The sequence below is a fragment of the Pantherophis guttatus genome, chromosome 1, assembly GCF_059756535.1.
Source record: "Pantherophis guttatus breed Tessera chromosome 1, ASM5975653v1, whole genome shotgun sequence".
Classification (NCBI taxonomy): Eukaryota; Metazoa; Chordata; class Lepidosauria; order Squamata; family Colubridae; genus Pantherophis; species Pantherophis guttatus.
Window position 1 is genome coordinate 223,954,046 of NC_142063.1, and position 17,185 is coordinate 223,971,230.

The 17,185-nt window shown below is 41.9% G+C and overlaps 1 protein-coding gene and 1 long non-coding RNA gene across 18 annotated transcripts in view; one reads left to right on the top strand and one right to left on the bottom strand.

Moving 5' to 3' along the window:
* DST (dystonin) overlaps positions 1-17,185 on the bottom strand; it is a 336,699-nt gene that overhangs the window by 294,149 nt on the left and 25,365 nt on the right. For 13 of the 17 annotated variants that reach the window (XM_060689235.2, XM_087882458.1, XM_087882463.1 and 10 more), the window contains exon 4: positions 6,681-6,888. In XM_060689235.2, the coding sequence (XP_060545218.2) occupies positions 6,681-6,888 (208 nt within the window). Of the gene's footprint in view, positions 1-3,322; positions 3,660-6,680; positions 6,889-17,185 lie in introns of those variants that run through there. The other 4 variants (XM_060689246.2, XM_060689247.2, XM_060689245.2 and 1 more) reach the window with 2 other exon arrangements.
* Positions 7,373-10,369, top strand: LOC148116790 (uncharacterized). The gene is made up of 2 exons (XR_015731352.1): positions 7,373-7,483; positions 7,718-10,369. It is a non-coding gene; the product is annotated as an uncharacterized LOC148116790 (long non-coding RNA).

Here is a 17,185-nt window from a genome sequence, read left to right on the forward strand (position 1 = left end):
AGAAAATTAATATTGTCTTTTAAAGAAAAAAGTTAAGTAGGCTGTAGCATTAAAAAAGCAAAGGCATCACTTTGGATCATTTTCAGAGAAACAGCAAAGCAACTATTCTGTTCATGAATAAGTGGTTGTATTTGTACTTAATTCTGAGATGGTCAATTTTTCTTCATCAGAAGCTCTAAAGCATGGATGTCAAACTCACGGCATCATGTTGCCGCCACGTGATGTTTTGGGGAGGTGGAGTGGGTGTGGCCTGCTTGTGATGATCTGGCCCGTGGGCCGCCAGTTTGACATCCCTGTTCTAGAGATTCTATGTATAAAATATAAAAAATGTTAATGTATCAGATGCAACCAATTGGTGACATAATTATGAATTCCAATGCATCTTTTATCACATGATGATGGAATAATTGTCATGCATAGATTATCACAACTAAATCTTACTTAGCAATGTTTGAAGACAGACATTAAGTTTTATGTTTCAAGCAATTGTAGAAATGTACATATGTGGTATCCATCTTAAATATCAGTAAGCTATCAAACCTCATTGAATATGATTTTGAAATCATACAGTAGTCATCTGCTAATCATACTCAATGTCATGTGATTCCCACCCACAAGATCAGCAGTCAGGTTTCTACAGCTGATACTGCTGGTTATAGTATTTAACAGCTGGGCTGCAAAAAATTTAGTATCATAATGTGCAAGAGTTCTTTTAGGAGATTTTTAAAAATCAAGCATATGATTATATCTTTGAATGCATAAGCAAAAGCTGAACCTCATATTTTTTTGATGAAAGATAGCACAATACTGTACAAGGTATAGTATATTCAACATTATATGAAATGCCATTCCCTATTGATAGTATGCATTATAGCTATTCTTTGTAAATTGGGTCAGTAAGCATTCCAAATCAGGGTAAAGGTTATTCCAGTGAAGTCATCAATGAAAAACTGATGGCTTGAGACTACATTTTGTAACGACTTTTCCATTTCTTTCCATTTTTGTGAGTCCAAAAGCCTATGGGTGTTTTCCAAGTAACTTATACAGTATTTCCCAAACTTTCAAATAAAGTCATCCATGACCACACTGATCAACCATTTAAAAAGAAGAAGAAAGAGAATAGGATTTGCTGAGGTTTAGGCTAGATAATCCTTGTTCTTTTTTTATCATTGTAAAGCTTCTTCTATCTTTCAAATGTCAAGACATAATGTGCCTGCCTCATACGGTTCTTGGGAAAACAGTGGATATTCTATCTAGGAAAAAGTAACAGATCATCTCATAATTTCTAGAAACAACTTCATGCTATAATTTGGATACACAATAGATTTCACATCCCTTAATTCAGCAAGAGATCTCCCCAGTTCTTTGGTGTTCTGCCAATGTAGATATGTTTTCTGTTTACTTTAACTCCAGCTACACCACAGTGCTATTCCAAGTCTACTGAACTGGCATGTCTACAACTTTTAATATTAATAGAAGGTGAATTTGAATTTACAACTTTCTTTTTGACCTATCACTGTCTAAGAAGCAAAAAATATTCCATCACATAGACACATATAATAGGAAAGTACAATCCTAGACAGTGAATGTGTACCCAGTTCTAAGCCCCACTGCAATGCCTTCATAATTGTGTCCAAGTGATTCACAACTGTAGGACATTCTGTAATTGCTGAGGTTTCAACATAAATGGAGAAAAATAACTGATCGAGAGGAATATATGTGCAAAATGCATAAAAATCAGGGTGGTACAGAGGCTTCAGAATCTTTGACTAGGAATGAAGAGAATTCTTACATAGTAATAAAGAGATAAATTAAATGAGACAATTAATACAATAAACATACAAAGGATTACAGTTATTTTTATTGCGATACCATTTACAATTAATTTATAAAGTTTAAATATTTTCATTATACATTGAATTATACTATCATAATTTGGTAACTTAGAAATTGGAAAGAAAATTAAAATTAAAAAAAGGTGTTATACAGGTTTAGAATGATTACACTGAATAGCTCAATGTTTATCACTAAAACAGAGAACCACAGTGATAATATTCCTCCTTTATAACCAGTCCAGCAAAAACTTGGCTAATTAAAGCCTAATGTTATTTAATAGTTAGATGTAGCACATGGTCCATCATTGCAGACACAATTGATTATAGACACAAAAGAATCATCAAATACCTTTTAATGCTCCTTATATTCTAAGTTACTCACTATAGATTACTATAATTAGTAAAGTCGATTGAAGATTGAATATGACAATGTCTTTTTTTCTCTTTCAATAATGATTACTAAAAAGGGTAACTGTCATCTCATTAAAAGCTATTGACAGGCATCACTTAAAAGCCTGCTTAATGTGAATACAATCTTCCAGACTTTCTCTTACTACTTGCTGGCACAAAGAACTGTTAAGTGTTACAGATACAATTTATAAAAGAGCAGGTTCCCACAAAATGTTTGAGTTTTGCAATAAATGTTGGCTATAGCTATTGCATTATCTCAGTCTCATTGCTTTAAATATTACTAAGAAGAAATCTACTGACTTCAAATGAGTATCTAGCATAATCTACAGTTTTATTCGTATCTCATAAGAGAACAATAAAGCCAGCTTTTTTAATAAATAGAAGAAAATGAATTTCACTATGGAGATTAAAAATTCCAGGGAGTTTTTCCTAAAAGGCCTTCTGCTGTTGCCCTTGCCCAATGCAAGATGCTAAGTCATCCTCCTAACATTAGTTGTCTATGAGCTTCAACAGGATGGAGTTTTAAGCACAGATATGCATGGCAATGGAAAGTATTAACATGCATTTTTATTTTTAAATTAGCTTTATCACTCCCACAATAAACAATGGTGTGTGTTTGTATGACAGAGAGAGAGAGAGAAGACCTACTTTGCCAGAATTTGTTAAGTTATTCAGACAGCAACTCGCTGGTGCAAAAATGAAAACTGGTAGACAAATATAATGCAGGACAGAATCTCAGTGATGTTTTCTTTTTCATCCCAGAAAAGGATGAAAAACATAGGAACTTCTAAACGCTTTACGAAAGAAGAGGAGCCATCTTCTACCACCTAAGGATCCCTTCACTTCTGTAAGACAAGAGATCTCCGCAGGCTTCTTCTATCTACCTTTCTTCGGCCCGACTTTCTATTACCAGCCCTGTAGAGCAGGCTGCAAGTCCCAGGGACCGGATTCCGCCACCTGTTCCTCTGCAAACCCCCCCCCCACCCCACCCCAGCAGTTACCGCTCCAGACCATCAGCACTGCAGCCCCATGAATCCTACTCCCATGATTAGCTTGGCCACAACACTTTACTCTACCTTTGTATTTCTCCAGCACATCTTCGTAAGCCTGCAAGTACTCCTGTTCCTCGGTGTAGGCGCGACCACCAGGAGAAACAAACCCAGCCATGCTTGAAGTTTTGACCCTGTCTCGATCAGGTCGCGCCGAGGCTCCCGGCCGCCTGGAAGCCTTGGAGGGAGAGAGAGAGGGAGAGGGAGAGCAGCGCAAAGAGGCTGGAGGGAAGGAGGGGTCTACCGCGGAGCAAGCGGACCGAGGAAACGCCCAGGCCCCCTCCCCCGGCGGCGGGGGAGCACGTGTGTGCCGCCAATCGGGAACAGGCTTCCCTCCCTCCCTCTCTCTCTCTCTCTCTCTCGGATTTCACGAGCTTTCGGGCTCCGGGGGTTTTAGGAACGCGCGCGCGCGCAGTCTACGGGAAGAGTTCAAGGATGCCACCGGCCGGCTTTGTGGAGGTGACCCTCCGGGCGGCTCAGGCTTTGCTCCCACACGCCTCCCGCAATCCGCACGGCTCTGCCGCATTCGCTTTCTCCCGGCTCTCGCTTTTTAAAGCGAAAGCGGCGCGGGCGGCATAGCGCAAATCCACAGCGCGCTTGATAGCCAAGGCGACCCGCGTTAGCGCCTGCTCGGAAGGGGGACCACGCGAGGCAAAAGGCAGGGTTGTGTTTTTTTTTTTTTAATCGTTTTGGCGGAAGGCGGAGGCTGTCGGCCCCGATAGAAAAAAGCTCTTTCAATCTCATTGTTACACATGTTGTGCATTGACAGTGAAGGTTTGGTTTGATTTGAAAGGGACTCGGCGGGGCTGCCGTGTTAAGGAGCGCTCTCGCTCGCCTCCTCTTAACCGATTGCCGGAATCGGGGCTTCAATGTGGTTAAAGTGTAACAGCGGTTGGGGGAGAGAAGGTGCTCGTGGGGATGCATTAAGATTTATCCTCGTCGATGCACAATCTATAGAAAGCCAGCGTACGTACTCAGCGGCTGCAACCTAGGAATACACCAACGACGAGTGGGAGAGCACTGCCCAATCTGAGTTTAGGCTACATTGGCCCCGCTTTTTCTCCTGTTTTGCTCAAAAGCACCATCAGATCCAGATTTTTATTTTCCCCCGTCCGCCTTTTGAAGCAGCTGTCACTCACATACCAGACCCACCGCCAAGGCTTCCTTCTTCCCAAACCTCTCTCTCTCTCTCCCCGCTTTCTCCCCCTCCCCCCCGGTTTCCAAAAGCTACCGTTCTCCGAAGAGGCAGAGAAACCTGCCTCCCCGTGGATGGTCGAACGGGACTTGTGTACTTTTAAGTGCACTTAAAACGCACTTCCACCGACGCCTTTTCTCTGCTTTGTGGGGGGAGATCTCTCCTGCAGAGCTGGCGTTATAACTCGGCCCTCACCGCCTCCGCTCTTTCTCTCTCTTTTTCGGGTCATTTGCGAGCAGTTGTTTTCGTTTTCCCGGACACAGCGCCTCTGCTGAGCGGCTTGCCGGCCGTCTCCTCCTCCCCTGCCTTCCTTCCCGGCCCCTTCTCGGATGCCCCGGCCACGTCGTCGCAATGCCAGGAATAACTCGGCGCGTCCCCCTTCCCTTCCCTTCCCTCGCCCACCGCCTCCTCTGACCCGTCTGGAGAGGAGGAGAATCGGTTTTGCCGACCCACCCACCCACCCGCCTCCCTTCTCCCACACCGCTTTCGGCTGGCCATGACAACAATAACAACCACCGCGCTAGAGCCGGGAGTGGCGGAAGGCCAAAAGGCGGAGCCAAAGTCCTGCAGGTGTCACCGCCGGTCACTGTTTCAAAGCGAAGTGCCCTGCTCAGTTAAGAACCACGCATGCGCTTACTTGCAGAGCAACAAACCCCCCCCCCCACTCCTCCTGATCTCATACGTTCCCAGACTGAGCGCCTCCCCTCCCCACACCTCGCTGCGTCTGATAATCTCCAGTCTGCCTTCACCCCGGCCACACTTGACCCTATTCCCAGTTGCCTACAACGGAGATCTTCTCCAGCGCAGAACAACTCCGGAGAGCCAATCCTCGTTATTATTCCGCCTTTCTTATTTATTAGCCCGTGATTGTCAAGAACCTAGCAGGGTGACTTTGCACAGCCCCAAGCTTTCCCGGAACATCAACTACAACAGAGGACGCCTCGGGCTTTTTCTTGCGCCGCTGTGGCCACCGCAAGCCAGATCTGGCGGTCACCGGAACAGCAGGCTGGGAATTTGTCCCCTCCCTCCTCCTCCTCCTCCTCCTCCTCGTCGGTTTCATCTCCGCCAGGGCAAGTTCCGGAAGTGATTTGCAAACCGCAGTCCCGGAGCCGATGAAGAAACAGCGGGGCTAGGGACCGCGAGCAAAATCCCTTTCTCACGCCTTTCACTTTTCCCAAGTCTTCCACGAAGACTCGAAAACCGCCGCTTCCGTTCATTTGCAAGCAAAGGAAGGCGGGTGGAAAAGACTCCAGCTATGGTTTGCAAATCTGTCAGGAAGATAAAGGCGGCAATAGGGCTACTGCGGGCTCTTGTTTCTAAGAGCTCTGGGAATAACGTTGACCACCGCAGGCTATGTGTTTTCTCAACGCTTCCTTTGCTCCGCTTTCTGGAGTTCCAGTCTTGCTGCTCTAGCAAGCTTCTGGACTTTAGGAGAATAAAAGTAACTCAAGTCTCTTGGGTATTGGCCGCCCAGCCAGATCCTCTTCCTTTTATTATTGGTGGGGGCGGTCCATGGTCCGACGTGGCGGTCAGAACCCATGTAAAAGTCCCTTCAAGCACAAGGCCAGTCGGACGAAGGAGGAGCTCCGTTCAAACGCACCCACACCATCTAACAACTGAAAGCAATTCCCATAGCCCAGTGGAAAACGAGCGTTTTCTGCGGCGGTCCGACCGACTTAAGTTTTCTGTACACATACACACACACACACACACCAAAATTTGCTTAGCGCATTATAAGCCGCCCTGAGTCTCCGGAGAAGGGCGGCATATAAATCAAATTTAAAAAAAAAATGTTAGCCGTGTTCGTTACATCGGACGGACGATTTTCGCGATCTTCATTTCTAATGCACTGCGCGAAATTTCCAGGCTTGCGTTTGCAGACGCTGTCGCTGTTCCGCGCCTACCCCAAACACGTTTATCTGCCCAGACAGAAGAGCAGGCTAAAATAGCTTAGTCACCGATCCCCAAAAGCCGAGCCCGCTGGACAGCGATCTTACAATGCTAAATCCCTCGGAACTCAATGAAACTTAATTCCGAGTCGGCATAGAATATACAGAAGTACATTATAAGCAAGCAATAATCCATCACTTTACGCCTCCCGTGTAATACACAAACGCCAATACACTAACCCACTATCCAATGGAAGTTGCTTCTTCTCGGAATACCTTACTCTCCCATTTGTGCCCTTACCGGCTATCCTGAGCACAGCTCTCTCGGCTGGGTCCAGCACAGATCCTCCTTGAATCTTCCTCTTGGATCTCTCATGTTTAGGTAGATTCCACGGTAGGGTGTCGCCCGGTGCCGGAGAGAGGGAGCCAGATTTTTGGCTGAAATCATCATCATCGGAAAAATCCGCAGAGGAGGAAATGGAGCATCTGTAAGAAGCGTTTCCCGAGCTCTAGAGAAGAATACAGGAGGGAAGAAGAGAACCTTAAGAATAGTAGCGATAGCAACAACAGAGGTAGACATTTTCCCCTTCAGAACCAAGCAATTTTCGCTGTTTAGATCGCCCTCTAGGAAAATCAACCTGAAGCGGACACTACCCACCCACCGCTACTGACTGGTAGGCTAGCCGTGTTTGAAAGGATCTGTGGACAAATGGCTCACCATTGTTGCTTACACGCTGCCCGGGGTGTGCTAAATCCCATAGCCTGCAACGGCGCGGTGAAACGTTCTCAGTGGGAATGCATCTGTTGGGAGGCTTTCGGGAAGATGGGTGGCCCCGGCGCTCTGGCAAACCGCTCACACAAAGATCCACCCGAGTTGCCCAACAATCAAAGCCAGAGGGAAAAGGGGCCGGGAAGAGAGAAATGTTTAAAAAGCAATAGCAGCAGCTCCGGGTCACAAAGCGACCTTTGGCTCCCCCACCAGGCGACGGGAAAAAATGAGCCCTTCGCTCTTGGATGAGTAGCGGGGGAGGGAAGGATGCCAGCCCCCTATTTCCAGGATGCGGGCCTTTGCGATGGCAGGGCAGTTGCCGAAACCACGCCCTGGTAAGTCCCTTTCCTTCCTTCCTTCCTTCCTTTCTGGAAGGGGTTTCACTTCTTCCCCAAACGCTCTCCACCCCCGGGTCACCGGGCCGGCAGGAAATGCGGGAGCGTCGGGCAGCCGGGAAGAAGAGCACAAAAGGCAGGTGGCTGGGGGAGTAAACACCGCGCCGCCGGCTCGATTTATGACCGCGTCTTTTACCGCCAGAGGACCGGAGAGATTTTTTTTTTTTTTTCCAGTTGCCACCGGGCAGCAAAAGCCGCACCGCCCGAAATGTAAACAAGAAAGGATGCAACGCAGGCAGGAAGAACCGGGAGGAAGGCGCTCCTGGCTTGGAAAGTCTTCAGCCCTGCATTTTCCTGGGACAAGTTTTCAACAAATGATGATGAATGGGAGGAGGGGGGGGGCAGAAGGGAGATGGGGGGGGGCGGTCTTTGATTTTAGCTCCCAGTGGAGGGGAAAACATTGTTTACATTTATGGATCAAAGTCTGAGATTGTGCCAGGCCTTTGCTGTGTCATCAGGGCTGCGCCCTATGAGAAGCAGCCGGCCATGGTGGCAGGCTTTTGATCTCCCTTTTTATTGAGGCTTTCGATTCTGTTTTCTTCACCGTCCCTTCTTCTTCCCCAGCATGGTTACCCTCTACAGCATTCCTTAAATGGGCCTGCAGCAAGCTTGCAGGATCAGGCGGCACCCTCTTTGCCTGCTTGCCTTCATTATTATGCAATGCACTCTTGCCACCCTCTTGGGATCCCCTTTGTGGAGAAATTCCCATTAGCTGCTTTTTGGAGTGGGGTCAACTGGTGAGAAAACTCATACTGAGTGGAAACAGCATCTCTGGCAGATTAAGGCAGTTTTCTCAGCAGGATTGTATAGCATCATCCAACCAGAACTATTGCTGTCTCGATGAAACAGCAATGAAAACAGGCGTTTTGTCACAATATCAGGAGCCAAGTGACACCATAAAGCATCATCAATTACTAACAAGGAAAAGGAGTCACCATATGTAAATCATTTCAACACCCTCTCCAGGGTGTTATATACACCCTCTCACTTCCTTTATATTTGCACTTTTTTTCCCTTTTCTCTTTCGTCAATTTAGTGCAGTGATCATGACTGATACTTATATTTTTAATACAACCTTGTATGATTGGAAATGAATCTGCAATTCATACTTTAAAAGCTTTTAACATATTACAGTAGTTGCATGGTACATTACTTTCTACAATCCAATATTCCAGAAATGGGAAAAAATAAGAGAGCCAATCTGATTTTATATTCTTTATTTAGCAATCATACCTAAGCCTTCTTATTAGATTATGAGATGGTGAATAGCCTTTCCTCTGTTGCCACACACTGCTATCACACTGAGATTATCTGCTAGTTTGGTAATTATTTAAAGAAGAAATAAGTCATGTTTGTTTCCTTAGAAAAGAATGAAAGTTATAAGGCTTAATCCCATTAGGATTAAGACCTTAGATCTCAGAAGTGTAATTCAATTGTTTTTTTCCTGTATGTTGGGTTTAAGCCTTTAGTAATTGTTGACTAAAATTAATTTCCAAAACAAAGTTACAGGAGAGCTCCTTTTAAATCGGGATTATCAATCCTTTCTTTGTGCTGAATCATAAGGAAGTTTACCAATCAAAAGATGAGGCTAAAAATAGCCAGAAAAAAACCCTAATGGCCATTTCTTATTAAATCATATCAAGAGTTTATTGATAGGGGATCCAAATATTTATAAGAAGCATTTAGAAATTTTAATGTAATAATTTTTTCTCTGAATTAGTATAAAATGTGCCAATATTTTTGCACAATGCAAAAACCATGGGTTTTGCATCATCTTCAGTAAATCAGTGGCATGCTAGGTTTGTAAATCATATTATGCCTTCAGTAAACAAACCATCGAATTCTGATTAATCCTCCACAATAAATCACAATGAGTTCAATCATCACACTAAGGAGAACAAACCATTTTATCAGGATATGAAGATCCAGCCAATATCAATTTATTATTTATCCTTGAAAGATACATTTTAGTCTAATCCCAAAACCTTTTGACAACATACTTCGTATTGCAAATTTTAATCTTACATACTGAAGGAAATCCTGCTATGTTTACTTCCTAGCTTACTTCTGAGTAAATGTGAGTCATATAAAAATCACTGATGGTTAATAGTCTTTTTAGTTTTATTGTAGTTCATTTCAAATTAAACAATTTAGAAGATTCCTGGATCCAAAAAAATTCTGGGAACCATTGATTCAACAAAGGATGAAAGTGCATGAACTCAACTTATTAGTTTTTAAAACATCAATACTAAATATTATCCATTTGCTGTAAAGAAAGGCACTTTTATCCATATGATTACCTGAGAGACTCTATTATTAAAATCCCTACAGTAGTTTGAATGCAGGATGTACAATTACAAAGAACCAAGTAATGGCACCTTAATTTTGGTTCCCCAAAATATTTATTAAACGAGCTTCCTTTTGGCCTTTGAATGATAATTCAATATAATTTATCCAGACTTTTGATTAATTATATTATTTTATTTACAGTTTTATATTAATTAAGTTAGCTGCCTTCGTAGTATATAAGGGGAAAACACTTTTAAAAATAAAAATTGAATAAGCAATAGTTTTATAAGCACTATGGAATAAAACAAAAGGAATTGTATTTGTCTGCTGTCTATCATGGACTTTGTTCAAGGTATACCTTTAGATTGCTTAATAATTTCCTGCTGTAGTGTTTTGCAATGAAGTGAGAAATACCTGTATATGAATACACTATTTTTAGACAGTTAATGTTGAGAGAGAGTAACATTTTTATTTTTAAGAATTCTTTATTCCTGCACATTCATTATTGCCATTAATAAATGTGTGAAGCATTTCATCTAGATATTATTTTTAATTTACAAATGTGTTTTCTTATATTTTTCTTTAGGTCTTTAAAAATCAGCTCTGGTTGTATTTCTGATTCTCATATGAATTTTTCATTTCCTGTCCCTAATCATAATACTGTTATCTGTGCCTTTGAGCTGAGTGATAAAAAATATCACAGCTTTGATGATCGCACGACAGGATTTATTTTTAGTCTTTCAGACAAACCAAATACATTAAAATAAATAACATCCTGAAGAAAAACAGCTGAATCCTACTAATATCATGTTCAATAGTTGTGCACTACTTCCCTCTACTGGATGCATCTGACCTAATTATTTTTCCATTAATATGAACATATTTGTTGGCTGGAAATTTTTTTTAATTGGAATTATTACCAAACATGAAAGCCAACACTTTAAATGCATTTAAAAACAAACAAAGAGATTAATTAATGGCTATTTAACACAACAATCTGGTTTATCCATCACACTAAACTATTCAGTTTGAGTTGGGGGATTTGGGGCATAGCAAAAATACTGTGTAAATTAAGTCACCTTGATTGTATGAAAACAAGCATGCCTTTAGACCACGGGTGTCAAACTCGATCGCGTCATGTGACATCATGTGATGCATCGTGACATTTTTTGCCTTTGCGGAGCTGGGGTAGGTGTGGCCTGCGCATGATGCATTCGGGCCGCAGACTGCCAATTTGACACCCCTACTTTAGACTATAGTTGGGATGCTGCCACTGAGAAGCTCCTGCTCCTGATCACCACATGAGCCAAACCAACTAGTGGGACCCTGAGAAGGACACCAATTGGATGGCATTAAAAGAAGCAATTACACTTGATGTCAGCACTTCAAGCTGCATTTACTCTAGTGCTGACATAAGAAGGAGAAGCAGAGGCGTCTGGAAAGGGACGTTTGACTTTTCACCTACTTATTTTCCCTGGAGATAATATCCCCTAGGAGATGGAATGGGAGGGGGGAAATTCCTTTGAGCTGGAGCAGTAGATTAGGGGTAGAGTGACTTGGAAGATGGCCAATGAGTGCAGAGGAGTGGGGAACGGAAAGGGAGGGTTTTGGGTCTGGAAGTCAGTGTTGGCTGCGATGGAGTCAGAGTTAGAATGTCGTGCTTAATAAATGGGAGTTTTTAATCAAAGACTTTGTTTGAAATGCAATTTATTTGAGACGACCTCGAAACTTGACACTTAAGTCCTAAGTCAAAGTCTAATAGCTAAAGGCAGCAAACGTAGCACCTTCAGCTCCTGTGTGGTGAAGTTCAGTCAGCTGCTGTATTTAACAATTCAGCAGATGCTCCAACATTTAGACTGCCCTGAAAGGCAGCTCATGCTGAATTGCGTTGCAGTCACCCAATGATGAGATGACTACACTTAAGATCAGTGAGGCTAGGCTGGCTTCCACAAGTAAATATGTACTCTCTTATGTACATTGTAAGTAACCCTAGCACTTAAGTATGCCTATCAAATAGCACACAACAGAACGATGAGTCATAACTTTACAACATCTTATTCTGAATATATAAGCAGTACAAGGACACAAAACAAAAAGAGATTTCAAAGCCAACTTTCAAGATAGAAGAAATAATTCTTAGTTTTTATTTCACTTGGACTAACAAAGAGATGGTCTATGGATTGGACCTAAAATTCAGAGTACTGTTGACTTAGCAGGAGGAAATTATTGTCTTGGCCTTTTGCAATATTTTTTTTTCTAACTTTCAACCTAGCATCATTTGATTATCTGGTGATCTCCCATGGAAATCTACCAGGTCCATTCCTGTTTAGTTTTGAAGATTATGACTAAGGAAAAAAAACCTTTCAGCGAAGAGGACCTATGTAGCTTTAACATCAGTTCTATCATTTATACACATAATTGCTAATGTTTGTGACAAAGATAAAATGCTCCTTTTCCTCATTTGAACAACAGTGCACATGTACAAAAGGATAATTTGCTATCCACCAATTCCTTCAAATAGAAATGCAGGAAGAGGAAACATATGTGGCTGAGCTTCATATACTTTTTCCATTTACAAAACAATGGTTTCTATGGAGGATGTTATGAAGAACAGCAGGCACTTAGATTATCATGAATTTATATTCTGTTGCTTTTACAACCAAGAAGGATTTGCTAGTCAAACTCATTGCTCTATCTCAGTTCATTGCTCTGTATAACTCAGTATTATGTTTACCAGCCTTCCCAAACCTGATATGTTCAATCGGTGCCTGAGCTAAATTCTCACACTATCTTGGGAATTATGGATGCTATAGTTCATCATATCTAGAAAACATCTAATTTGGGAAAACTGGCTTTCTCTCCCTAATTTCAGACAGCAGCTTTTCTCAGATCTACTAAGCATTATTGGAGACTGGATTTCAGATCTTTTATATTCAATGTGCTTTACCACAGGCCTAAAAAAATCTAGCCTTTTGACAGTGAGAAAACATCTACGGTTTATTTTTTAAAATCACTTTTTTTCCTGATCAAGAGAAGACTCATACTGTTCGCAAACCTTTTTCAACAAACTATGATACAGGGAGCCTTTGCCTATGATAGTGGTTCCCAACGTGGGTTCCACACCACACGGGGTGCAATTTAATTTTTAATGGGGGCAATTCAAAAATGAGCTATTAACTGAATTTTTGAAAGCCCGCTAATTGTTCTTATATATTTGTGATGAAACAGCTGTGTTTTATTTACCTATTGTTGTCTTTGTTAAAGTGCATTTCCTAGGGTCTGGTCTGAAAAGGATATCCCAGCTGGGGAGAAGAGGGAGCAACTGCCAGCCAATCAGATGTGTTCCCACTAAGGATCATGGGACTGGCAGAGTCTCTCTCTCTCTCTCTTTCCTATAGGCTTTGCTGCTGGGAGAGCTGCTTTGTGGAGAGACAGAGTGGATGGTTGCTGGAGGAAGCCCAGCAGTGAGGATACAGAACCAGGACCCAAGTTTAAGAAATTGTTAGATATACAGTTATTTTTAGTCTGTTTTCCCAGGCCATGTTTTACAAGACTTTTCCTCTCAGAGCAATCTGGGGCTGGGCCACGCATGTGTAAGCCTTGCCAGGCCTGTGTGATTCAACTCCATCTATTGAACTACCAAAGTATTTCCCCATTGCAGATTCAAACCGAGTGGGTGAGCAGGGGGGTCATAAATTACAACCCCTCTTTTGTTCATGACAATCTTATTATTCATAAATTAAGGACGAGGAGACTTGAGAATGAAGCTGACTAAATTGGAGCCTAATATAAAATCTCTCTAAAGCAGGCATCAAGTACAAGTATCTCACTAACTTAAGTAGACTAAAGCTGCAATCCTACAACATTTTCCCAGGAGTAAGTCCCATTGAAGACAATTGTAATTACTTCTGAGTAGACATGCATAGGATTGTGTTGTAAATATGATCTTGAGGTGAGCTCAAATTGTATTTTGAATTTGTTAGGTACCTTTATTTTAATATGTATAGTAATTAATATGATCAAAGTATTACAGAAAAAGCTTTCATTAAAATTATTTTATATTTATGCATTTCAGTTCTCTATTATATGTTTTGAAACTTTATTTGCTGTTTTTTCATATCCCTTCATACATTTTAAGTTCCTCAGTACTTCTACTGTCTTTCGTTCTTATTTTTCTCTTTCATGGATGCCAGGTTCTTTGGAATCTTGTTTAAACCAAGTTAATGGCCTTTTAGGTTTCCTCCATGTGAGTAGGATTTCACTTTTTGAATAGTAAGAATTATATGTCGGGGCAGGGGGGGGGGAATCAGGATTTTAGAGATGCTTAGGTGGGGCATGGCCAAAAAAAGGTTGGGAACCACTGACTTATGACTTAATGGTCATTCAAAGTTAGAATGGTGCTTTAAAAAGTGATTTACAATTGGTTCTTGCATTTATGGCTGTTGCAGTGTCCCTATGGTCATGTAATCAAAATCTGGTTGTTGGGCAATCGGCATGCTATTTACAGCAGCTGCAGCATCCCAGGGTCACATAATTGCCACTTGCCATCTTCCAGGGGGCTTCCAACAAAGTCGATGGGGAAGCCCGATTTGCTTAATGACTGCATAGTTCACTTAACAGCCACAGGAAAACAGTTGTAAAATTGACCATGACTTTGCTTATCGACGGATATTCCAGTCCTGATTGTGATCATAACTCAAGGACTACCAGTAGAATCTTTCTCCAAGCATAACCTGAATTGAAATATGGCTTTTTGCTGTATGGAAGGATACCTGCTGACCCCAGGAATGGGCATACCTAAAGTCTCTTTTCATTCACTTAATCTAGCTTTGATTTACCACTCTATATTCTAGTCATTCCCTTTTTCTTTCAGAGGCTTTTGATATGATGCAACATAATTTTATTGTCAGTAATATATATCAGTAATTACTACTACATATGTGCAGGCATTTCAAATGTTACTGAACTTTCTTCCTATATATCTAAATCAAAACATTACTGCAATGTAATAAACAAAGCATAATGCACAATAAAACATTCCAGAATTTTCATATGTAAACAAGATTATCTCTGCAGTCTGTCACTTTCATTCATGACAGTGATCTTCTCATGGCATCTAAACAGCCAAATTTTGTCAGAGCACAGATGGCTATGATTTCTGGCAGCTATAAAGTAGCTGAGATAACATTCTTCAGTATAACAAGGAAGATTTCTTTTTAATGGCTGGAGCAGTATTATATTAAATCAGAATAAAGGTACAACTTAGAAAAAACATACTCCATGCATTCAGTCACACTTGATCTTCATGTGCATTGCCTCTGCAATACTGGAATTTTTGCGGATTCTGTTTTCCAATGGCTGAAGGGAAAGCGTTAAAATAAGACCTCGAGAAGGCCTTATTTCTGTATTTTCAGATATTTTGTTCTGTTAAGGTCTTGGCAATCCAAAGCCAGACTTCTCCCAGTGGCTTTTAAAACAAGATTTATTGAAAGGGAACAGTGGATAGGACACAGAAATCTCAGCAATTGGACTGTTTTCAGCTCTTGGCACCCATTTTATTTTCCAACCTGATAAAGCGAGAGATTCTCAGCCTGTTAACAAGTGGCCCTTGTGTGAACTGATGAAGAGACTGTTCCTTTGATTCATAGGAGAAGAATATAAGGATGTCCAGAATGTGAATCTCTGTCTCTTTAGCAATGAACATACTATATTGCAAATTGTACTTTTTCTCAAATATTCAGTAGTAATGGTATTCATCACGTCTTTAGTTTTCTGAATGATTTTCAGTGAAGATGCTACATACTCTGGTATGATGCTACATTCTCTTGTGCAGCAACCTAAGTCTTGCACATGAAATATATTCTGAAATCTGGAACTTTGCTGCTACTCATTATGTTTGGCTTAGTCTTTTCTTGCTTGGCATCATCATACATTTTTTGTTCAGTAATACAAATGGAGGTGTTCAAAAGGCTGGCAAAATGTGATAGAATGGGCTGAAGTATATACTGCATATATACCACTGCATATATATATATATATATATATATATATATATATATATATATATATATATATATATATATATATATATATGTAGGTCTTTGGTTATTCGGGTCTTCTCCCACGTAAAATTGGAAGTGTCTTGGCGACATTTCGACGAAGTCTCATTCGTCATCTTCAGGCTGGTGTTCTCGGCTTCGTGCTTCCAGGAGCAATGTGAGATCGCAGCTGTCTCTTCCTTTTAACTGCTAGTGGGGGTGTGAGCTGATTGGGTGGGGACTTGGCTGTGTTCTGATTGGGTGGAGGTGTGTTCTGATTGGTTAGGGGCTTGGCTGTGCTCTGATTGGATGGGGGGTTGGTTGTGCTCTGATTGGCTGGGGGTGTGTTCTGTTTGGGTGGGGGCTTGGTTGTGCTCAGCTTAATCTGAGTTGCAGGGGGATTTGAGCTGGTGAGCTGCGTTGTTGTTGTTTGGCTTCGTGTTTGTGGCCGTGCGAGCTCTTCATGGTGGGTGTCAGTCTGCTTCATGTATGGATTGGAGGGGTTTAAAGTGGCTAATGATGCAGCTGCGGTCTGGCTTCTGGTCCTTGGTCGTGGCTCATTATCAGTGTGGGTTTGAGTCTGCTTTCTGCGTGGATGTGTGGTGGTGACATCCTGTGTGGCTCTCGTGAGTGTGGGTCTGATGTCATTCGTCGTGTTAGGGACTCGTTTGTCAATAAGGGCGGGTTTCCAAATGGCTGGTAGGCGGGAGGTATCGTCTCGTTTGTTCATGCTTGTGGGCGTTTTTCTATCTCGATGGCTTCTCTGATTATTCTGTTGTTAAAGTGTTCAGTTTTGGCACCACAGACAGAATAAGCAAAATCCTCCACAAACATAACATCAAGACAGCATTCTGCACAAACCGAAAAATATCCACCATCCTAAGGAACCCCAAAGACAAAATTGAGTTAGAAAATCAAGGAGTATATGAAATCCCATGCACCGCCTGCCCCACCACATACATCGGACAAACCAACAGACGAATAAGTGCACGCATAGAAGAACACAAGAACTCAGTCAGAAAAGAGGAACCAACTTCTTCCCTGGTCCAACACCTTAAAGCCACAGGACATGATATTGACTTTAAAAAGACCAGAACTATCGCCAAAACTGAACACTTTAACAACAGAATAATCAGAGAAGCCATCGAGATAGAAAAACGCCCACACAGCATGAACAAACGAGACGATACCTCCCGCCTACCAGCCATTTGGAAACCCGCCCTTATTGACAAACGAGTCCCTAACACGACGAATGACACCAGACCCACACTCACGAGAGCCACACAGGATGTCACCACCACACATCCACGCAGAA